Source organism: Salvia splendens, chromosome 1 (assembly GCF_004379255.2).
Source record: "Salvia splendens isolate huo1 chromosome 1, SspV2, whole genome shotgun sequence".
Classification (NCBI taxonomy): Eukaryota; Viridiplantae; Streptophyta; class Magnoliopsida; order Lamiales; family Lamiaceae; genus Salvia; species Salvia splendens.
Window position 1 is genome coordinate 45,872,940 of NC_056032.1, and position 24,009 is coordinate 45,896,948.

Here is a 24,009-nt window from a genome sequence, read left to right on the forward strand (position 1 = left end):
GATAAATTTAAGACAATTTTATTACTCTCCCTTCGCCATCACTTATATAGATGACATTTTTCGGATTGAAATGGATTTTAATAATTTTTATTAATTTAATTGGTAAAATACTTTATTAATTATATTAATTAAATTGCATGTGGTGAGTTGAGTAGTGACATATTTTTTAAATAATAAATATAAATAAATTAAAAGGTTAGATGTGTATATATAAATAAATGTGATAAATATTTTGTGAACATATCGAAAAGAAATTTGTGACAAATAGATAGTTGGATTGAAGTACTATGAAAAATAACTTATTCTACATAAAAAAAATTATGCTACTATGTCACATTCTCACTAATGGTTTTATATGGAGTATAAATTAATAGGGTTATTATTATTATTATTATTTATTTTTATAATAGTTATTGCCATGTAGACATGTATATATATATATATTGACGACTTCGTACGAATTCTGATTTTTAACATAAATTTTAGAAAGTATTGTACGAAATGTATATATTTTCCCTATTTGTATTAACTTACTATTATTGACTAGTATACCACAGAGAAAAAATTCCCTAGTCAAGAAATACTAAGGTGGCAATCATATTTGGTATGTCACACCCCTACACTTTTGACAAATGGAAATATATATAATCCCAATTCCAACTAGATATATTAAATATGGAAACACTCTAAATGTACACTATTTATTATATGGAAAGATTATGCAAGTAGTTTTTTAGATTATCTTATTATTATTATTAACTATTTTTATAATTTAACAAAATGTATAATATCCATACAATTAATCTCTACACATTATAATCACCCATAATCGTTTGTATTATTAATTTAATTTATATGGGGTAGTATTTAATGCCAACAAATTTGATGTTATAATTACACTTTTTCTCTTATACCACATTGCAATATATTCGAATCACCAAAATTTTACTCATTTATGAGGGTTTGATGACTTTATCATTATAGGTTTTCAGTGTTTGTCCTTGTTAAATTCAATTCACCCTAATATTACTGTTAAGTATTAAGACAGCAAGCGACAAACAAGAACGGGCCTAAGTCGAACAAAAATAATTTCGAATGGGGCCACAAATGGGCCCAGAATGCAGGCTATTTTTGGGCCCGAATATAAAATCTTGCGGCACTGGACCTTTAATTTATCAACACGCGGCCCGGAGTATTTCTATTTTTGGAATATGATAGTATTTTTATTATTTGAATGTAATCTTACAAAAAATGGTTTATATAATCTTTTTAATTAGGTTAAAATAAAAAAAATAAGTAGTCAATATTTGGATATCAAATCTGTACCCAGTCACAAATTAATAATTTTGTCGATATTTAGCAGGGGTAGATGCAGAAAAAATATTGATAAAAACTTTGTTTTTAAATTAGCAGGGGCTGATGCAGAAAAAATATTAATACAAACTTTGTTTTTAAATTTTATTTAGAAGTGTATTTTTGGATAACTAAGATAAGCGATAGTGGTTTTGCATATCATTTTACATTAAATTTTTGAATAGCTTAAAAAATTACTATAAAAATTTAAAAGAATTACTGAGGGCTTCAGCCTCTTCCAATATAAGCAAACTGCAAAATTCTTTTATCATTACTTTTAGGGTGACCATTTGCATGTCAAATGTGTCGTAAAGTGTTTTTTGACTTTGTATTTTCTATAAAAAAATATGAAAAAATCTCCAATTAGTATTAGGTATCTTTAACTAACATAAAAAATTGTAGATTGATGAATTAAAATGTGTTAATTATAGAATCATCCACGTATACCCCATTTATAAGGCCATCCATAGCTCAAAATTTCAATTTGTTTGTTTGTAAAATCGTCAATATTTCAACCAATAAACCTATAATATATATGTGGGTGTCCAATTTTCGAATGTTAATCCTTTATCCATATCCTTTTCTTATAGTAATATATAGTTTTCAAGAAATTAGGTAGGAATTTCGAGGTGACATTTGAACCTTGGAAATTTAGTTGGTTCAACTACTTTTTACTCGAATTAATATTATCAAGCTTACGATCAGTGTTTACTGTTTGAAGCAAATCCTGAGACCAAACTCGACAGATTAATAGATTTATATAGTTTCATCACTTTATATTATATCATAAACTATAATAATTAATACATATGAGTGTAGAGGTGTGATCAAATACAAACTCTCTAAAATACAAACTATACAAACTATGTCACCGGAGTGTACAAATTCTGTCACCGGAGTGTACAAATTATGTCAACGGACTGTACAAATTCTGTCACCGGGGGTCGATGTCAACGGAATGTACAAATTATGTCACCGGGGGATGTACGGAGTGTACAAATTCTGTCGACGGGGGTGTCCAAATTCTGATTTTTCGATGTCAAAATGTTGACATTAGAAAAATCTCTTATATTAACCGTTGATTAATTGTATTAAGTGAGTATGATTAAAGTTTGTATAGTTTGTATTTTAGAGAGTTTGTATTTTATCACACCCCGTTGAGTGTATATACTAGATGTATAAAAAAAACAAAAAATTATTTTGTAGGTGAACTCAAAGGAGTATGAAATTTTTGACATCATGCATAGTACTTATTAAAAAGATACGTATGCACTATATATATAGAGAGAATGCTTTCACAACTTTATATTTGGCAGAGTCCACTTTATGATTTTTTTTCCTCTTTTTGTATTAGTTTGGGGAAATATTTTGATTAATTTTTGTTTCTAAATTTTAAAAGTGATTTATCGATTTTCTATTTAAAAAAGTTTACGAAAATATATACTGTGTTTAATAAATGGTTCCAACTTTGTTGTTTTTATGTGTGTAATAATTAATTCATTGCCTCTATAACTTATTATTGTGTTTATATCTGAATTCGTATTTGAACAGCTTATTTTTATGTATACTTTTAGGATATCATAATAGGGGTGTGATCAATTTCTAACTTTCTCAAGTTGCTAACTCATCAACGCAGTGTATTAAAAATATCAACACGATGATATTAAAATGTCAACACATAATTTTGTTGAAATTCAATATAATGAGTTGATATTATGTGTTAACATTTTAATGTCACTGTGTTGACATTTTTAATACACTGCATTGATGAGTTAGCAGAGTTAACAACTTAAATAGTTAGCAATATACCGCACCCCTATCATAATATATATACCGGAGGGTGCGTTATAATGCTAACTTTTCTTAACTTGCTAACTCATCAACGTAGTGTGTTAAAAATGTCAACACGATCACGTTAAAACGTCAACACATATTTGTTTTGACATTTTAATAAACTATGTCGACATTTAAATATTAATGTCAACACAATGTATTAAAATATCAAATTAAGTTTATGTTGACATTTCAGTATCATCGTATTGACATTTTTAATACACTACGTTGATTACTTAGCAAGTTAGCAATTTAAGAGAAGTTAGCAACGGATCACACCCCTATATTGACATATTTTATATATCATGTTGACATTTGTTGTTGTACGAAAAAATTGAAAATTTTTGAAATTTTTTTCAAATTTTTACATCGGAATATATGCAAGTAAGATCTCGTTAGAATCCTTATGAAATTATCTTTAATTTGATATATGTTGTGCAAAAAAATAATTTAAATCGAGAAAGTTATATGCGTTTTAAAGTTATGAGATATTTTTCAAAAGTTAGTTACAATTAATTTGTTGTAAATTGACTTTAATACCCTTATTGACTTTTTTTATCGTTTTGACGTTCCGGTGTTAATGATCTAGACCCTTAATTTGAATATCAAATGACTATTATTTAGTTGTAGTTAGCAATTAACTATGGAGTTGGCAATATAACACTCACATGTCAATATAATACCTGTAGAATGTGTTAACATTCTCAAAGCATAGTGTTGACATTCTCAAAGTATTGTGTTGATATTTTCGAAACATTATATTGACATTTTCATCCAAAACCCTAATTTGATATTTTTTTATCTTTTTCGATTTAATTAATAAAAATAAATATTACACGTGGCAAATTGTAGACCACAAGTTTTCTAAAATCCTATAGTCTTAAATTAATTGTAGTTAGCAATTAAATGATTAGTTAGCAATTGATTACTCCCCTATATACCTGTATTAATATAAGAATACTAGTAATATTACTTCGAACTTTTTACAGACTTTTATGATATCACAATATGTATATATTTATATTAATATAAAAGCGTATTAATATTTATTTCAATTCTCAAATTAAAAATCTTGGAAACATTCCTATGGACTACTAGAGAATGCTAGCAGCTCCTAGAGGTTTTGGGAGCGTCGTGACGGATCACAGTGCTTGCAATTAAGTTTCAGCATCGGCTTGTTAATTTTTCGGCCCGTCACTAGATATATGGTTTGATTTATTAATGTTACTACTAAGTACTAAACTATGAATTTTGGTTGAATTCTGATTCTTCCCGCAATTTTAAAAATGAGTCATAAAACTATGAATATGGAGTAACATTTTTCTCAATTTTTACACTGGGTTTAATTTGGGTGAAATTGTATCTAATGTGACATCCAAAAAATTCAACGAGGATGAGACCACCCAGTGAATTTATCATTTTTCTCAAGACGCTTAACAAATAACTCAACCACGTAATCAATTTGAAACACGCGTGAGCCAAATCAATAACATATTGTAACTAGAAATTTGAAAAATATTTCGACAGACAAATTGAAAAAATGTATTAGTTGATGTTTAAAGTTGTGGGACGAACAAAAAATTTATCTAAAATTTATGTTTTTCGGGGAATTTACCATAAAACAAAAGGCCAATGACCGCAAAATAATACTAATAGCCCATAACAGAGCTTTTATAAAATAGTACTTATAGGTGATGTTCGGTTTGCAAGATAAAATAATACCAAGATACAATCTATTATTGAGTTGTGATATTATTTTAGTCATATGGGGTTAGCTATGACTAATTATCTCATGATTATCCATCTAGGATTGAGTCGTGGGGTTAAATCTTATGAACCAAACACACTACAAATTTAATCCCGGATACAGTCTTGCAAACCGAATACCCTAATAATGAATCATTTATCTTATGGCTTATTTCAAAAATACATAGATCCTAATAATAATGAGTCGAACATAACTAATTAATAAGATTAAATGAAACCCATAGCCAGTACTAAAAACTAGTTGTATTACATATATGTAGATATGCAAATAGGGTTGAGATTGTCAACTGTTTTTCTAAAAAGTGACAATGTGAGTAAAACGTTGAAATAGCGACTTCAAATATCGTCGAATCTCAAAATTAGGTGAAATTGGACAGACTTAGAGCATCCGCAGCGGTGGCGGTTGGCGCCACCGCCGTCCGTGCCAGCGGCAAGGCGAAGGACCGCCACCGCTGCAACCGCGCCGCTGGCACGGCGCTGCTCGATGTATCGAGCACGTCCGTGCCAGCGGACGCACACGTGGCGGTCTCCCATTCGCCAACGGCATAGCCGTTGGTTTCAAACATTTTTTTATTTTTTTTTAAAAAATCGGATTTTTATTAAAAAAATCGATAAAAAATATAAAAAAAAAATTTTCACTTCCCCAAAAAATTATATCCGTTTATAACCGTTTTTCCCCACTTTTAATTTTTTTTTATTTTTTTTACCCCAAAAATACACACTTTCATCTATAAATACCCCCAATTTCACTCCAAAAAATTCACACTTTCACTACACAATTCTCATCATCAATCTCTCATATCCATTTTCATCTTCCTCTCACACCCTACAACACCACTATGTCCGGTAACGACGACAACCCAAGCGGCTCTCACGGTTGGAACCCCGAATGGTTCGGTTCGCAACCGTTTCATAGTCCGGAAACGGAATATTCGGCCCCTCCTCTCACCCAAGATTCGGGCGTTCCGAGTGGCTACCGGCCATACCCAATCGACGATCAAGGTGCCTCCGATGGGCGCTACGGGTGGACACCGGAGCCTAGGCCTCGCGCCCCTTCCCAAATGCCGAATCCTCCATCTCGCGCCGGTGTCCGCACACCGTACTCACCGGCGGAGATGGAAAGATTGTTCAAGGCGTACTTGGAAATCTCCGAAGATGCGGTGGTTGGAACGAACCAATCCGGCGATCACTTTTGGTGGCGCGTCTCTAGCCGGTACAATGCACACCGGCCGCCGGGAACGATCGAGCGCAACGAGAGTATGGTGCGCAACTGCATCGGCCGAGCCAACGAAGAAATTGGCAAGTTCAACGGCTATTTCATCCAGGAGTCCCGGAATGCCGGGAGCGGCCGAAGCGAGGTCGACATCATCACCGCCTCGCTGAGCACCTACCAATCCATGAACGGTAAGTCGTTCAAATATCTTAACGTTTGGCAGGAGACGCGGACGCACCCGAAGTATAAGGGAGGCATAACATCCTCCTCTAGCGGCTCCTCCAAACGCTCACGGTCGGCATCCCTATCCGACGCCGGCGAAGAAGTGGCTAGCCAACTCGCCGAAGCTAACTTGGGTAGCCCCGATGCCCAACCAAGCGGTTCCCGACGCCGACCGCAAGGTAGGAAGAAGGCGGCGGCCGAACGACGTCGCGCCGCGACTCCATCTGCCCCTGCTCCCGAACCCGCACCCTATGTTCCTCCTCCACCCCCGAACAACTCGTTGTGGGCCCTTTTGGCCCAACTCAATATGGCCGATAGGTCAACTATGACCCCCACGCAACTTCAAACGCACGAGTCCATGATATTGGGTCTCCAAAAATAATTGGGGTTGGTGCCGCCGGATGCGTAGTCTTCCTCGGGTTATATTAGCCAATAATTATGTAATTTTTAATTTTTAGGAGTTTAATTATGTAATTTTTAATTTTTAGTATTTTAATTATGTAATTTTTAATTTTTAGGATTTTAATTATGTCTTTTTATTTTATTTGTAATTTGTTATTTTTATTGTGGTTTTTTTAATGAATTTTAGTATTATGAAAATGTTTTTGTGTAATTGAATTTTATATTAATTGTGCTCGTCCTTGCGGAAGAGCACAGTTGTGGGTGTTGTGCTCTTGCCAGAGAGCAGGCATGAATAGTACCGCCCGGGTCCACAACCGTGCCGCTGGCAAGAGCACGGTTGTGGATGCTCTTATGATAATCCAAAACTCAAGTGGTGGGGATTGGGAAGTATTCAATTTTGACAAATTCATCATGGACCCATCCAATATATCTACATAGACTATTTCCTAAAATGGTTCAATTTGCTTAACTATTTACTAATTTGTTTATGTATTTATTTATTTATTGTTATTAATTATTTTTATGTATATTTTGAGGTAACTTAAGATATACTACTACCATTTTGCTTGTGGAGATACGAAACCACCGTCAATTTGTTTATTTGGTGCAATGGGTCGCACAATTTTAAATAAATGGACATTTAATTCTTTCTCATACATTTATATAAATATGTATACCTCAATTTGTTTTTATAATTTGACTACCACGCAAGTTGTCACCCCATATCCTAAAATAGACAATTGTAAAATCCTCTCAATTTGAAAATCTCTCACTAGCTTCTCTGAAATCATTAACTAATGTAGTCATATAATAGGTTTCATCTTAATTAAAATCAATTAGTGATTAATTTGTGATAACTCTCACATTTACTTAGAATTTTATTTGACATTCTTATCAAAACTATAAAAATAATAACATGAGTTTTAAATTTTAATAATTTTTGCTATGTATAACGTCACAAAATTGATAAATAAATTTCTACGCAGGCCCCACCAAGTCACCAACTAAACCACTAAAACAACAAGAGTGGTTGTCATTTTAAAATAACTAGTAATAATTCTTTATTTTTACCACCGTGATAACTCGAAGAAAAAAATATGTTCATTATCTCCTTTATCCTTTGAGTGGTGGCCGACAAGCCAGTTTTGGCATATAGTGTTTACCACTATTTGTATGCAAGCAAGTCTCTTGCATTTGTTTTTATTTAATTTTGTGAATTGGGTTGTTATAGAAAGTAAACAATACCTTGGCAAAGTCACGCCCTTGAGTATATTTTATCGTTAGTCAATATATATTATATTAGAGGGAACATTTTTTTTTCAAGAACTTTGCCGAAGTATCATTTTAGGTCCGTAAACTTTAAAAATATTATTTTAGGTCCGTCAATTACAAGTTAATATCATTTGAAGTATTTTGAACTTTTTCTGAACGAAAATGCCATTAAGGTCTTCAAAGGACAATTTGGACAATTCTTTCGCCACTCATCTTGCGCCAGAAGCCTATAGTCCAACAATTTTTAACGGCAAATTTTTATAATTAAATTCAATTTGGATGATAATTGATCTCCATTCTGAAATTCATTTAAATAATACTCTGAATGACCATCCAAATTAATAGTTATCTAATTTGAAGACAAATAAACTAAATATAATTCACAAATCACCTATAGTAAGTTCTTAAAATACAATTTAGATTGAAAAAATAAAATAAAATATCAAGTCTCAATTTACTATCCCTATATAATTGGTCATCTAATAATTGAAAAATTAACACATAGTACTATTTTTTACGGCAAATTTTAATTATATTTAAATTCAATTTGGATGGCGATTGAATTAAATAGTAGTAAAAAAAATTGTTGGACTCTAGGTGTTTGACGCAAGATGAGTGGCGAAAGAATTGTCCAAATTGCCCTTTGATGGCCTTAAGGACATTTTCGTCCGGAAAAAGTTTAAAATACCTCAAATGATATTAACTTGTAGTTAACAGACCTAAAATCATACTTTCAAAATTCACGGATCTAAAATGATACTTTGACAAAGTTTGTGGACCTAAAAAGATGTTCGCTATGTATATTATGATTAGATAATGACTAGTTAACTCTAGTAAAATAGTACTATAGCTGTTTTACAGGATATTCGTGATGATCCAAGGAGGAAAAATTAAATTTGAACAGAATAAATTTAGATAGACTAGTAATCATCACACGTCTATATTCACACAGGCAAAGACTTTTAAAGCAAAAGTTAAAGTAAACTCGTTTACTTTTCATTCAAAGACTAGAGTAGTAGTTGAATTTAGAAATGACCAAGGTTTTCGGTCCCGGCGGTTAACCGCGGAACTGTAACCGTCGGTTCCGGTTATCGGAACCGATACTTTTTTCTTGAACCGGAACCGCCATATTTTGAACCGGGGGCCGGTTCCGGTTTCAAATTTTATGAACCGAAACCGTGCCCAAACCGGAACCGTGAAAAACTGTCGGAAAACCGTGAAATCTAGCCGGAACCGCGAAAAATCACTGGAAACCGGTGGTTCGAAACCGTGAAAAACCGTAAAAAAAACCACCGGAAAATTGCCGGTTCCAAACCTAAACCGTAACCGTCGATTTTGGAACCGGAACCGAACCATGAAACACCCTCACGGTTCGGTTCCGGTTCGACAATTTCTGAAACCGGAACCGCCGGTTCCGGAACCGTGTGCATCTCTAGTTGAATTGGACCATTGGTATGTACGAAACCCTAATTTGAGATCTTAACCATATATAGGATATATACTCCTAATTAATACTCCCTCAGTCCCATGTTACTTGCACTGTTGTTTTTCGGCTCGTCACAAACTCCTTACACTATTTATAGTTTAACTTAGAATTAATGTATTTAATTAATATGTTAGTTTAAGTTAAGAGCTCCTTTATTAAGTGATGTTTCATTACACTTTAAATTCTAATTAATTACACTAAAAATAATCTCAAATTTACGGCCTAAAATGAAAAGTGCGAGTAACATGAGACGGAGGAAGTAGTAAATATTAATTGACGCGTAGCTCAGTTTGTAAGACATTTTTTCTCTATACAATAGGTCGGAAGTTCGAGTTATCATGCGGCAGATGGAGAAATACCATTATTGATCTTTTTTATGGAAAAGAAAAAACTACTAGTATACTATAATAAACATTACATTTTAAATCATACCATCCAGCTTGCAAAATAAAAGGTTAATTATAAGCCAAATTATCAGAAAACACACGAAGTTTGATTAATTTCTACTCAATCTTACAACTTTCAATAAAATCCCATTATATTAAAACTTTGATATTTTTTTTCCAACTGTCCAATAATTGATTTGGAGTATATGACGTGGAAGCTGACTTTTATGTAAATTTGTATTTGTATATCACTATATGGAAATAATATTCGATCAAACTTCGTATTTTTTTCAGCAATTTACCCAAGATAATTATATGAAATAAATTTCTAATTATTTTCCTAGATAAATCTTATTTCATGTAAAAATACATATAAATTTTTTATATAGTGTTTTTGTGAATTTATTATTTCAAAGCTAAAATATGCGCATGGCTTCGACGCATACGTTTTTTTTTATAAATCAAAATCTCAAACCACCCAAAAGTGCCGAGGTGGAGTACAACAACATTAGACATTGAATAAAAAACAGAAGAAAAAAGTCAATAGAGCTGACATCACAACAAGTGCAAAATCAACATAGCTAGAAAAAAAAGCATAAGTCGAAAGCAAGACACACCACTAACTAACAAAGAGAAGGCAAACAACATGAAGCTCTACATGAACCCATACGTAGGCGTGTCTTCACAAACATCAATTAATTAATCCTTAATTGCAGATGAACCAGTAAACCTTCCTTTTCATTAGTTAATTATATGCATCTAGGCATGCACACGGTTAAAAAACCGCCGGTTCCGGTTCAAAATTTCATTGAACCTGAACCGACCCGCCAAGGTTCTAGACGGTTCCAGTTCAAAAAACCGGCAGTTCATGGGGCGGTTCAAATCATTCTTTAGTTATCTATTTTTATCATTATGATCCAAGTTATATTAATTGTTGTTCTTTTCACATTTTAATCAATATATTGAGAAAAATTAGCAACATGCTAACATTTAAATCCAATTATTTGAACACGTCCACATTCTATAAATATACAAATTATGAGCAAATGCAACATTCAAATTTAATTAAACTATTCAAACTAAACTATTCTAGTTGATACTATTATTATCTATAAATTTGTCTTAGAAAAAAAATCATACAAAACTAAAGATAATGTTAGTGAATAATAAAATGTAGTATAAAATAAAGAAAAGTAGAAAACAAAAGAAAGTTTTGTATCCCACATTGGAAAAAGATGAATGAAGGATCTAAACATATACTTATAAAAGAAAATACTTAAACATATTTTGTTCCACCTTGAAAGTGAAACACAAAATATTCAAGGATGTATCTATAAAAGTGAAACAACCAAGAATGATTTCTTAGAATTATTAAAAGTGAGCACATTTAAATCCAAATGTTATTTGAACACATCCACATTATATAAATATACAAATTATGAGCAATATGCAACATTCAAATTTAATTAAAGTATTCTATTTGATGCTATTATTATCTATAAATTTGTCTTAGAAAAGGAATCATGACAAAAATAAAGATAAAATTAGTGAATAATAAAATATAGTAAAAAAATAAAGAAAATTAGAAGACAAAAGAAAGTTTTGTATCCCGCATTGGAAAAAGATGAATGAATGAGCTAAACATGTAGTTATAAGAGAAAATATTTCAACATATTTGTCCCACATTGAAAGTGAAACACTAAATATTCAAGGATGTTTCTATAAAATAGAAATAATCAAGAATGGTTTTAGAATTCAGAGGCTGAACAAATAAATATGGGTTATTATGAAATTCTTGTATTTATTTATTTATTTGTGAAAATTGATTGATTTTTAAATATAAAATTTATTTTTTATAAATAATAAATAATAAATATTTTTTTAAAAAAAACTCATTTGAACCGTCGGTTGCGGTTCCTGAAATTCTTGAACCTAAACCGACCCGCATAAACCGCCGAACCGTCTGCCGGTTTGGAACCGCCGTGCCGGTTCCGGTTTGTGAACCGGCAGTTCCGAACCGCCGGTTAACAGGCAATTCGGTTCGGTTTGTGCATGCCTACATGCATCCATATCATATCAACATAATCTATGATAGAGTAATATCAACTACGCATAGACGGAACCGCCGATTAACCGGCAATTCGGTTCGGTTTGTGCATGCCTACGTGCATCCATATCATATAAACATAATCTATGATAGAGTAATATCAACTACGCATAGACTTGTTCAATCAATCATAAAATACAATAATAAATCCAATTAATTTAAAAAATCACAGCTGAACATTCCCTACCAACCCCATGCAATATTTTCAATCCCAACCTTCCAAATTGTACACTATAAATACCACACAATTAATCACACTATTATCCACCAACAATTAATCAAATTTCTCCTAAAACCCTAGCAAAATGCCTCAAGATCAAATCCAAACGATCTCAACATCGACGATCAAAGTTGAATCAACGGCTAGGATCACCCTAACCCCCTCCGATCTCGAGCTTCTATTCCTTGAATATGTGCAAATGGGGCTTTTATTCCCCCACCCCACCCCACCTCAACTAACCACCCTCCTCAACCACACCACCTCCCCCACCATCATCCACCACCTCAAAACCTCCCTCCACCGCACCCTCCGCTTCTTCCCCACCCTCGTCGGCCGCCTCGCCACCGCCCGGTCCGGCTCGGGCGACGCCACGTGCTTCTTCCTCGACTGCGGCCACGCTGAGGGCGGAGCGCTGTTCGTCCATGCGAACGCCTTCGCCCTAACCGTGGCCGACGTCAACGAGTCCTCGGACTCCGGCCCCGGGGTTGTCCCCTCGCTCTTCCCCCTCCCCGGGGCCCGCAACAATGAAGGCGCGTCCCTCCCCCTGCTCGCGGTCCAGGTGACGGAGCTGGCCGACGGCCTGTTCGTCGGCTGGACCGTCAACCACCTCGTCGCCGACGGGACCGCGTTCTGGATCTTCCTCAACTCGTGGGCTGAGATCTCCCGCGGCAGCAGCAGCGGCGAGCCGATCTCGAGGCCCCCGATCCTCAGCCGCGACCAGGTGAACCTGGATCTCGTCGGAGTTAAAGATATCTTCATCCGCGACCAGCACCTGATCGCGGCTGGAAAAAGCAATTCCACTCCTGATACGTCATCAGCAGCGGAATTGAGTGAGAGAGTGTTTCGCCTGACAAAGGAAAAAGTCAGGAAACTGAAAGCAACCGCCAATGAGGAAATGCCAGAAAGCAACGGAAAAATATCGTCCTTACAAGCTGTCATAGCTCTGCTCTGGCGAGCCATAATACGGTGTCGTTCAGTGCCAGCTGGCGAGGAGACGACGTTCGAGATCCCGATGGGGGCGAGGCAGAGGATGAGCCCGCCCCTCCCGGACGAGTATTTCGGGAACGCAGTGTTCCCGGGGGTGGTAACCCTAGACGCGGGAGAAATATCTGGGCATGGGCTGGGCTGGGCCGCGTGGCAGATAAACAGAATGGTGGCATCTGCCAGCGGCCCAGAGAAAGTCAAGGAGTTCTACGCCAGCTGGGCCAAAGAGCCCAAGTTTCTTCAGTTTGATGCTATCTCAACTAACCACTTCATACTCATAAACTCCCCGAGGTTCGATGTGTACGGGAACGACTTCGGGTGGGGGCCGCCGGTGGCGGCGAGGAGCGGAGGAGGGAGCAGTTTCGACGGGAGGATAACGGTGTCGGCGGGGCTGGAGGAGGGGAGCTTGGACGTGGAAGTGTGTTTGTTGAAGGAGACTTTGTCTGCAATTGCTGAGGATGTTGAGTTCATGGACTTCGTCACGGTGGAAAATTGATTAGTTAATTAGTAATACTACTACTATTACTACTAACTTACTTTCTTTGTAATTGTCGAAATAAATTTATTATTTTTGTTTGGTGTAATGTTGTATTTGGTTTTGACTAAGTGTTACAAAGTGTTTGGAGTGTTGCTATTGTAGTTTGTTGAGCTTTTATATATTCGTTTAAACTGATTCGGTTGACAATTATATATGTAACATGTTTCAAGTCAAGATTATGAAACTTAGATTTTATCCACTTTGAAAGTTTGAATACTTCTATACCTAACAGTGCATTGCATGGGCCACACAATTTACATTTTAAGTTGTTTAAAAATGTATTTTATTTATTTATTTATTTATTTGTATGGTTAAATAAGAGAGAGTGATATCAAGATTTTTTTAAAAAATATATTTTTTCATGCATATCAGTTTCAATCTACTAAAACTTAACTTAGAGCATTAGCAATCCGTTTGAGTATTTACAAACACAAATCAATCCTTTATTCCTAAGCAAAAAACACAAAATCTAAGCCTTAAGGGCTAAGGAATGAAGAAAATATGGGAATCTTACTTCTTAATAAATGAGGAGTACCAAACAGTGAGCATAACATAAGTCACAAAATGATACTATCCTATGTTCTTATATATAAGTATAAACTAAATGACTAGTAGAAAATTAATTTGAGGCTGGGACCTCAAATTTAACTTGGGAAAAATCTTATTCAAAACAAAAATTATAAATAATTTTAAAATTCATGCATTTTTTAAACATCAATTACGATTTTAATTTTTAGATTAATGCAATCATTAAAAGAATAATACAAATTCAAATTAATTAAGTATAGTCAAAATTGAATTATATTACCCGCCTTTAATAAAATTCGAAAAATAGCAAAAACAGAACTCTCGTTCTCCGTTTAATTCGACGTCGTTCTGCGATTTCATTTTCCGTCGCCATGGATGAAAGCGGAGGAAGCTCAGGCATCGAGTACACAAAGGCAAAATTCTATTTTTGTGAATGCATGTTAACTTAATTCCAATTTAATGAAGAGCAATAGATGAATTCCCGCACAGTGAGTGACGCATAACATTTGTGCGTCGTTATTAATGAAACGCACAAATGTTATGCGTCTTTACTGAAAGACGCACAAATAATATGCGTCTATAAAAAACGACGCATATAGATTATGCGTCGATAAACGACGCATAACTGTTATGCGTCGTTGCTAAAAGACGCACAATATATGTGCGTCTTTCAGTAAAGACGTATATTATTTGTGCGTCGTTAAATCGGGATTAAGAGGGCAGAATGCTCGTAATTGACAGACGACGCAGCGTGCAGCGAAGGAGGGGCGATTTCAGCGACGATTTCCGGCGATTTGAGGCGTTTTCCGACAGATTTCAACCAAATACCAAACATATTTCGGTAATTATTCATCCATTTGGCTACATAAATCAATAATTGCTGAAGTTATGGAGGTTTTCCCTAATTTAGTAAAGTTAGGGTTTATATGAAATTGCTCAATTTACGGACGATTTCTGTTAGTGTGTTGTTTATTTGTGTTGTTTTGTTGCGTATTTGTGTGTTTCACATGAATTTAGGGTCAATTGTAGAAGTAAGTGGTTCAATTGAAATTATATACACAAAGTGCAGAAAATAGATATATTCTTGTGCAAAAATGTGAAAATTTTAGTTATCTTATGCTATTATATGTTGGGTGAATGTTTTGAAGTAGATGGCATCTGCAAGTTCTGAACAACAGTTATGTTATGGACCTGAGGATCCATCCGTACTGTTTCATCAAAACGAACATATTTCAGCCTCATTGTTGGCGAATGGCACAACAAATGTGTTGAGAGTTCGTAGGACGGAGAGTAAGGTTTGGGCACTGCCAATACATGAAGATGTGATGCATTGGCTTGATGTTTGGGGGTTCAGAGGTGTGATTGAATGTGGAAGGCCAAGAAGGATGGACAATGACCTAATAACTGCATTGATCGAGCGATGGAGGCCTGAGACCCACTGTTTCCACCTTCCAGTTGGTGAGGTAACCGTAACCTTACAGGATGTGCAAAACCTGTGGGGTTTGAGAGCAGCCGGTCGTGTTTTCACTGGCTGTGACTACCCTATTGGATATGAAGATTGGCCCAGCAAGTGTAGAGATGTGTTGGGATGGATACCTGACGCAGAAACAGAAACGAAGCACGGTGGGTTGTTGATGACGTCTCTGATCAACCAAGCGACTATGCCGTTGGGTGATGGGCTGCATGAGTATGCATACGTCCAAAGAGCACGTATACATGCTCTAATCTTGTTAGGGGGGCTTATTTTACCGGACACTACCGGGTGCAAGGTCCCCTTTATGTGGATAAATGCCTTTGACGATCCGGAAGACGTGGCTAATATCAGTTGGGGTAGTGCTGCTTTAGCATACCTGTATCATTATTTGTGCGAAGCTTCTGTAGGCAGACAGAGAAGAGATGTGGGTGGCCCTATGGTTCTCTTGCAGCTGTGGGCGTGGGAAAGAATGCCTACATTGAGGCCAGCCTTCTTGATATCGCCTACGCACACGCCGTATACCCCGTGTGGAGCCAAGTAATATTTTTTTTAAGTAACGTACTTAATTATGTATTTTTTTGGGTAACTTTTGATATTAATATTCCGTGTAGGTGGCACGGAGTTACTGAAATTGGAAATGCGCCCCAACATTCAGTAGCTCATTATCGTGATCAGTTATCATTGATTCGTCCGGGCCAGGTGAAATTTATTTTTCTTAGCTTAGCTAATGAATTAATCTAGTATGAAATTAATTGTGTGAATGATATTATGTTTTTGTAGTTTCTGTGGACACCATATACAGATTGTATCCTGCCCGATTACTGCATTGATTCGACCACATCCTACTTGTGCGACACATATTTGGTGTGCTGGTCATTTGTCGAGGCACACGAGGCTGGACGCGTTTGCCGACAAATCAACCGCTACCAGCGTATTCCTCAGTATTGTGATAGGATGCTACATAATGCCGGACATCTGTCTAAAAGTCACCGCCGTGGGAGGAAGGGCGCCGATTGGGCTAAGGTACATAAATTCTACATTGAAGAATGGGATTTGAGACACCACAGGTTCCAAGCAAATTTTGATCATGCCACGATGACCATGGATGGTAGCATTCATCCGGGCTATATGGCGTGGTTCAATAGGATCACAGTGTCGTACCTAGTTCAACCTGCGACACAGTCAACGGTTGGGATGAACGAGTCAGCATCTTCTATGATGAAATTGGTATGTTATGTTTTTTTATATTATAATGTATTTAGTTTGAAGTTTGTATAGATTGATTGTAATGATTTTGTATTTGTGCTATCTAGGTCGAGACCATTCAGGGGATATGGCATTTGACCTCTGAACACGACACAGACCCTCGATTACGGCAGATTCGTGCAATGGCTGCTGAGGCGCTTCGTACGACGGACCATACTGATGTGATGGAGTATCCAACATCGCAACGGCGAAATGTGGTCATGCCGCCACGCCCACCAACTTCTCTTCGTCATGGACTGCCGGGTGTCCGGACGGGAGGACACGGGATTACACGACAGCATAGGTTGTCGCAGCAGCAACCGCCGCAACCTGATTATGCGGTACCAGAGCCCTTGAGTCCGGAGCACGATCCCCCAGGATGGTCTCAGTTGAGTGGTGCAAGCCACGAGCCCTCGCAATGGGGAGCACGGGCATCATGTGATTCGTTCTTTGGCGGTGGGTCTGATTGGGGTGCAACTCAACCAGGGCGTGATTCATACTTTCAAAATTATCAATTTGTTGATCCTGTGGGGGAAGAAGAGGGCGGGGAAGAAGAAGAAGAAGAAGAAGAAGAGGGCGGGGAAGAAGAAGAAGTCGGCGGGGAAGAAGAAGACGAAGTAATATTCCGACGAACGTCCGAGGGATCCTCACGACCAGCTATGAAGAGTTCATCAAGTGCGATTGGGAGGGCTATGCACAATGTATTAAGGGGATTGTCAACAAGGAAGAACAAAGGGAAAGCTCCGACAAAGTTCACGCCTTCAACTAGATAGATTTCGAATGTGATTCGTTCTTTCGGAATGTATGAAAGTAATTTGTTTTGAACAATTTTTGATGTGATGAAACAGGTTGTCATCTCACATATTTTCTATCCTGCAATTTTTGAACAATTTCGGTAATTCGTTCTTTGTGTCTATTGAAACCGGTTGTTATGAACATTTTAGATATGGTGGAATGAACAAGTATTATGATTTTTGACGCATAACAGGTATGAACAATTTTCTGGAATCTACAGTGTGTTTCTTCATTCACTCGGTGACGCATAACAGTTATGCGTCGTTTCTGGGTGACGCATAATTGTTATGCGTCGTTCGTTAGTGACGCATAATAATTATGCGTCGTTTGTTAGTGACGCATAACAGTTATGCGTCACCGAGTGAATGAAGAAACACACTGTAGATTCCAGAAACTTCGCCCGAGCGGGCGATTTTGCGTTTATAAAACGCCCGGGCGGGCGATTTTGAGCAATCGAATGACGATTTTGAAGTCGGATTGTGATTTTTGAGTCCAGAAACTTAGTGACGCATAACGATTATGCGTCACCGGGCGATTTTCGTAGCACACTGAGTCCACAAACTTGTGATTTTTTAACATTTTGAAAAATTGTCGACTAACATCTCACATATGTTGACACATACACATAGTACCTATTACATCAGCCTCAAACACAGATACATAAACATAGTAGTTTATACATAAACATAACATACCACGACTTTACTGAACGGCACCGGCCGAGCAATTTCTTCGGTCATGCCCCTCTATCCCGCAATTTCTGCAGCGGCGGGGAGCTCTCGGTTCATCCTCCTCCTGGACATCCATTTGATTAAGTATCCTCCTTCTTCTAACTCGGCCACGCGTTCTAGGAATCAACTGCTGAGGGGTGATGCACAATTTCCATGAAGGTGCAACCCAATACTCTTCATGTCTTGGTGCATCAAATGAAACTTCACTATAGTACTGTGATCTCCATGTACCTAGGTAGTACTTCTCATCTATCAGGTCAATCATAACATGACCTCTGTCTCTAGCAACCGCACAAGCATGCGAACAAGGGATTCTCCACATCTGCCACTTACCACAACTGCAACTCGATTCCAAATACCTGACTATTTGAACATTGTTGCCCTTTGACACTCCTTGTACGATTCTTCCTCGAGTTCGGACATGGTACTTCCCTAGATCTCGGTCAATGACAGTGATGTAATGTTTTCGCCCCTTTGAGTCATTCTTAGCAAGTCTGTCCCTCGCCCATGGGGTTAATTCACCTTCGGTGTGTTCTATTGTTGTCTTCTTCTCCGCCCACCATTTTACCGTCCTCCAAAATGTCAAATCAACCAACGCTCTAATCGGCAACTCTCTCACACCCCTCAAGACGTTATTGTAGCACTCCGACATGTTTGTGGTGGCCACCCCCCACCTAAGTCCACCATCGTAGCACAGTGACCAACATTCTTTTGTAATCCTATTCAGCATTCGAACCGCACCACTGTTGACATCATATAGTGCTCGACGTCTTCTGGCAAATTTACGTTCCTGAGAACTGACCCCCAACTTCCATATAATGGCCTTCACATTGGGGCCCTTGTGCTTCTTCAACACATTTGCCCTCACATGAAGCAAACAAAATTTGTGGTGTATCTGCGGGGCCCTAGTCATGATTTCAGAATCCATTGCATTCAAGAGTCCTTTATGCCTATCTGATATAATGCACACCTCCCTCTCGTATTTCACTACATGAGTTCTGACATGATCCAAAAACCACGACCAACTGTCATTGGTTTCTTCATCCACCACAGCATATGCAATAGGCAAGCATGTCTTGTTAGCATCAAAACCACAAGCAACAAGCAACTTACCTTTAAATCTTCCTCGAAGGTGAGTCCCGTCCACTGTTAACACCGGTGCGGCCTTCTGGAACGCATGTATTGCAGGCCCAAATGCCCAGAAAACATAGTTGAACACCATTGTACGCCTCTGACTCAACAGATCGTTATGCTTCCACTCAACAATTGTGCCCATATTCTGTGACTGGAGTTCAAACATGTAGCTTGGCAACTGCCTAAACGACTCCTCCCATCCACCGTATACAAACTCTATAGCCTTTCTCTTTGCATACCACGCCTTCTTATAACTGATTAACACACCAAATCTGTCTTGAATATCAGCTATTATTGAGAAGACCTTGAAATCGGCACATTGTCGCACATGATGTCGAATCAACAGAGCTATCATTGGGGCTGAAAAGTTAGCATGATCTCTATTAGCACGATGGCCTATACAGGTATGTCGATTCTTCCACTTCCTAACTTCCCACATATCGTCATGCGACCTTTGTGTAACTGAAACCTCCCACTTACATTCCCTCGCCTTTTCAGCATCGGTGGTGCTGATGATGCCTGCCCCTGTGACTGTCGTTCCTGCTGGAAATTTGCATACAGCATGCCACCTTCTTAATTTGCTCTCGACAACCTTAAACTGTTTTTCATTCCATAAACTCCACATAGTTATAGCAGTTTTCACGTGTAGCTTGGAATCAAATTTTGTTCCCAACACAATCCGATGCGGCTCATTCTCATTCCAATACAAAAGGCTGTGTTCATTACCTCCCACATCATCCGATACTCCAGAAGGACGACTTGGTAATTCACGAAAGAATCTAAACCCATTAGGATTGTATTCCGGAAGTGGTTGTTCACCTTGCATAACAGGTTTACATGGTACTATCTCATCATCAGAACTAGCACCGACATCATCAGCACCATCACCATCACTGAGATCGGGGTCTGGCTCTGTCTCGGATAGTGGCCTTGGCTCATCAAGATCATCTGCATCATCTACCTCATCATTCAATCCAACACCAACATCAGCAACATCTACAACATCTACAACATCTACAACATCTCTCTGCTCATTCATTTGGTCCACCCTCGCAGATGATCCAATACCACACTCAAAACTCATTTGTTCAAACCTCGCAGATGCTCCAATACCATAATCAACAACTGGTGGGATTTCTTCACTCCTCACAGGTGAATACTCAACAAATAATTCAATACACCCACTTGAATTTTGAGCATTGTTGAACATAAACATTACACTATCATCATTGCGAATCACAGAACATGTATAACTCATACCGGAATCATAGACTATACATTGTCTCCATAATAATTCAATTGTGTGTTGGTTCATATCTATTCCCATCGCATCACAAATCATTGCTACCAACTCATAATAGGAAACACATGAATTTAATATAATGGAGCTCCTCGCACGAGGTGGGTCATAACCAATACCCATATGTGGTAGTTGAACTACTCTACCACCCCAATACAAACTCACAAATACTTGCATGATTTCTGCATCAAAAACATATAAACCAACGACAATTATGGACATTTTCCTACAAGCCCTAATTTGTATAAATTGGGTAAAACTAACAAATGAAAGCACAATAAACATGAATAATGATGAATGTAGCTAAATTGATGAACAAATTACCGGATCTTATGGAGAAATCGCCGGAAATTGCCAGAAAACGCCGGAAATCGCCGAGATAGAGGAATTGAAAGTGTATGAAGGTGCGTTCTGTGATCTGCGTGTGACTGGAGGCAGATAAAAGCCGCCTTAACGACGCATAACCAATGTGCGTCGTTCATGAGCGACGCACAACCCTTATGCGTCGTTAAGCGACGCATAATCCTTATGCGTCATTACTTAACGACGCATAATGGTTATGCGTTTCATTAAGAACGACGCACAATCATTATGCGTCACTCCCTCAATTAGAATGAATCTATTCTCCTTCATTAAATTGGAATTCCATTACTCTCTTAGCACAAAAGAAGAAAGACCTCAGTACACAAACATCGACGCCGCCGCCGACGCGATCGACTGCTCCACCATTTTCCACCTCGTCACCGACATAGTCGGCTTCATTCTCTTCATGCACCAGCAGATCCCCTCGTAATTCCATTAAATTCAGCAAAATCCCAACCCTAATTCCAATTTCTAATCAATGTTGCTGTTTTTGGCAGATTAATCCAGGACATCACGCTCGAATTCGATGGATTGCGGTCCGAATTCAAGGAATTGGTGATTAATTTAGAGAAGATTTCATTTTTTTTCTTCATCTCATGCTACAATTTGTTATCCCCAAATTACGTAGCCGGTGACTGAAGTTTCTAATTATACTACAAATTAGGAAATTGAGCTCGCGGAGAGTGAACCAAAGGCGCCATTGATAAGGAGAAAGCTAGCTGCCAGAAAAAGGGAAGTGAAATTGGGGATAAGAAGGTTGGAGAAATTGATGGGGTGTATATCTAATCTCAAGGCTGCACTTCAGTTGTTGGTTGCTGAAGTTCCAAATGTTGATAAAATCTCTCTGGTTCTTGGACCTAGTCCTCTAAGGCCTTTGCACATCTTTGAATTGAATTTCTCAAATGGGAGGCCGTTTTTGGAGGGTTTCAGTCGAAGTAAAACTGCAGAAACGCTGTCTAGAAAGGTTGTGGCAGTTTCATTTGGCTTAAAATTTGATTTTTGTCATACAGTTGTGTCTGTTTTATTTATCTGTTTTTCTTTGATAGGTGATTCGTATGATGATATCGAAGGGTGTTGGATCGGATTCTTATCCTGGTAACTGAGATCACTGCTCTTTGTTTCATTGATTGCTGCAAAAGTTGTGTTTCTGTTCATGATTTTTGCTTCTTTTTAGGTCCTACAAAATTATTTCTCTTGGTGAAAGCTCCCTCTTACCTTAATCTGCCTCTGCACTTTCTTCCCAAGCGCGAGTTTCAACCAAATAGAAAGGTAAAAAGCTTCAAGTTTACTGATTTTTCTTTAAGCCCTGCAGCTTAATTCATCTAAATCGTATAGTGTGCTAGACTCTGGTTAAGAACTTAAGATTTATGCATCTCACTTTGTCCACATTGTTTATTACAATGAGATATCAAGTTTAGAATCATGAGGCTATTTTTTGTGTATAATAAGAAGTTTGGGGCTATATTTATAGCCTAAGAGGGGGATTCGGTGTAGCACATTCTATACTTTGCTGATATGATGGTATATTGTTTTGTACGTATTTTTTACAGACCAAGCCTTTCAGATTGAGATTCAGGTGCAGAACCCAGAATCCGGAAATGAATCCTCAACATAATGACTTTGCTAGCTCAGTCGAATTGCAGCACTCTCCATCAACCGATTTGATCTGGTAAGAGATCAAACTGCGGTTTTCATGTCAATGGTTTTGAGAATAAGTAATGTTGGTAACAAACTGTGTTAGTGCGTGTTCGTCTTTGATTCATTACAAAAAAAAATCTTTCCTTTTCTGCAATCTGCAGACTGCACAATAGGTTCCAATGTTCCCTGTTTTGTTAATTTCCAAGCATATCTAGCAGTCTCTTGAGTCAGTTCATTCCTTTGAAATTCTAGCGATAATCCATTATGAGAATGTGACTATGCTTTATACATCTCGTGTATTGATGACTTCGATGAATGATGAGTTTGAAATACGTTTTGGCTACCCAAATCTCTTCGATTTTGCACTCTGCTCTGCTAAAAACTTGTTTCTGATTTGGTATTGCATTTGCTTTACACTTGTGCTTATGCTACAGTCTATCTATGTTCTTGTTTCCTTTCCCTCCAAGAAAGCAATCGTTCGCCTTCCTACATGCTATAACTCTCTATTGAAGACAAGTTTGTTGATGTCGTAGGTTTCAATGTCGACACACTATCAAGGGCTTGGCCGTGAGGGCGTCGCCAGCAGAAGATTGAAATGCGATGCTGTGCAGATAGGGCGGTTCGGGCTAGAGTTTGTAGTCTGTAGAGCAATGAAACAGACTCCTTTTCGCTGTTTGCAGCTGCAGATTTCACAAATGTTGTGCATTGCAGCAAAAAAGACGATTCCGTCGCCTTGGCGGCCCCCACGCTCCGGCCTAACATCATGTGAGGGGTTAAATCAGGGTACGCAGTAGGCCGTTAAGGGGAGGCCTTAACCACAAATGTTGTGCATGTTTGTATGAATAGAGGGGGAAGAAGGAAGAAATAGTTAGTACTACGACATACGCCGAAGCATACGATTCATCTTACCTACATACTTAATGCAAGCACCATCCATGAATGTTGAATGCCGCTTTCGTTTAGTTCACGTTTGCATTATTTTTTTATTTATACGGAGTATATATTTATTTTGATTCTA

At 37.5% G+C, this 24,009-nt stretch overlaps 4 protein-coding genes and 1 long non-coding RNA gene across 5 annotated transcripts; 4 read left to right on the top strand and 1 right to left on the bottom strand.

The window, feature by feature from the left end:
- The first annotated feature begins 12,315 nt into the window (after positions 1–12,315).
- LOC121802251 (protein ENHANCED PSEUDOMONAS SUSCEPTIBILITY 1-like) lies at positions 12,316–13,884 on the top strand. Its single transcript, XM_042201879.1, has one exon. The coding sequence runs from the start codon at positions 12,347–12,349 to the stop codon at positions 13,739–13,741; it is 1,395 nt and encodes a 464-aa protein (XP_042057813.1). The 5' UTR covers positions 12,316–12,346; the 3' UTR covers positions 13,742–13,884.
- Positions 13,885–16,288: 2,404 nt separating this feature from the next.
- On the top strand, positions 16,289–17,909 carry LOC121803860 (SKI/DACH domain-containing protein 1-like). Its single transcript, XM_042203447.1, has 4 exons — positions 16,289–16,322; positions 16,397–16,484; positions 16,566–17,012; positions 17,099–17,909. Exons 3-4 carry the CDS (start codon positions 16,740–16,742, stop codon positions 17,801–17,803), a joined length of 978 nt encoding a protein of 325 aa, XP_042059381.1. The 5' UTR covers positions 16,289–16,322; positions 16,397–16,484; positions 16,566–16,739; the 3' UTR covers positions 17,804–17,909.
- A 618-nt stretch (positions 17,910–18,527) lies between these two features.
- LOC121792681 lies at positions 18,528–19,208 on the bottom strand. The gene has a single exon (XM_042190722.1). It carries the CDS (start codon positions 19,206–19,208, stop codon positions 18,528–18,530), a length of 681 nt encoding a protein of 226 aa, XP_042046656.1.
- Positions 19,209–19,860: 652 nt separating this feature from the next.
- Positions 19,861–20,245, top strand: LOC121755782. Its single transcript, XR_006040863.1, has 3 exons — positions 19,861–19,895; positions 19,979–20,094; positions 20,189–20,245. It is a non-coding gene; the product is annotated as an uncharacterized LOC121755782 (long non-coding RNA).
- Positions 20,246–21,618: 1,373 nt separating this feature from the next.
- LOC121755766 lies at positions 21,619–23,953 on the top strand (the record flags this gene model as incomplete). The annotated part of the gene is made up of 7 exons (XM_042151149.1): positions 21,619–21,779; positions 21,851–21,908; positions 22,018–22,317; positions 22,400–22,448; positions 22,528–22,622; positions 22,904–23,022; positions 23,525–23,953. Coding segments are annotated over 7 exons (843 nt in total), but the record flags the coding sequence as incomplete, so codon positions are not given.
- Positions 23,954–24,009: the final 56 nt, after the last annotated feature.

Coding starts and splice junctions, on each gene's coding strand:
- LOC121802251 (XM_042201879.1), top strand. CDS start 12,347: ATGCCTCAAGATCAAATCCAAACGATCTCAACATCGACGATCAAAGTT.
- LOC121803860 (XM_042203447.1), top strand. CDS start 16,740: ATGCTACATAATGCCGGACATCTGTCTAAAAGTCACCGCCGTGGGAGG. Junction 17,013..17,098: donor CATCTTCTATGATGAAATTG/GTATGTTATGTT, acceptor TGTGCTATCTAG/GTCGAGACCATTCAGGGGAT.
- LOC121792681 (XM_042190722.1), bottom strand. CDS start 19,208: ATGTCGGAGTGCTACAATAACGTCTTGAGGGGTGTGAGAGAGTTGCCG.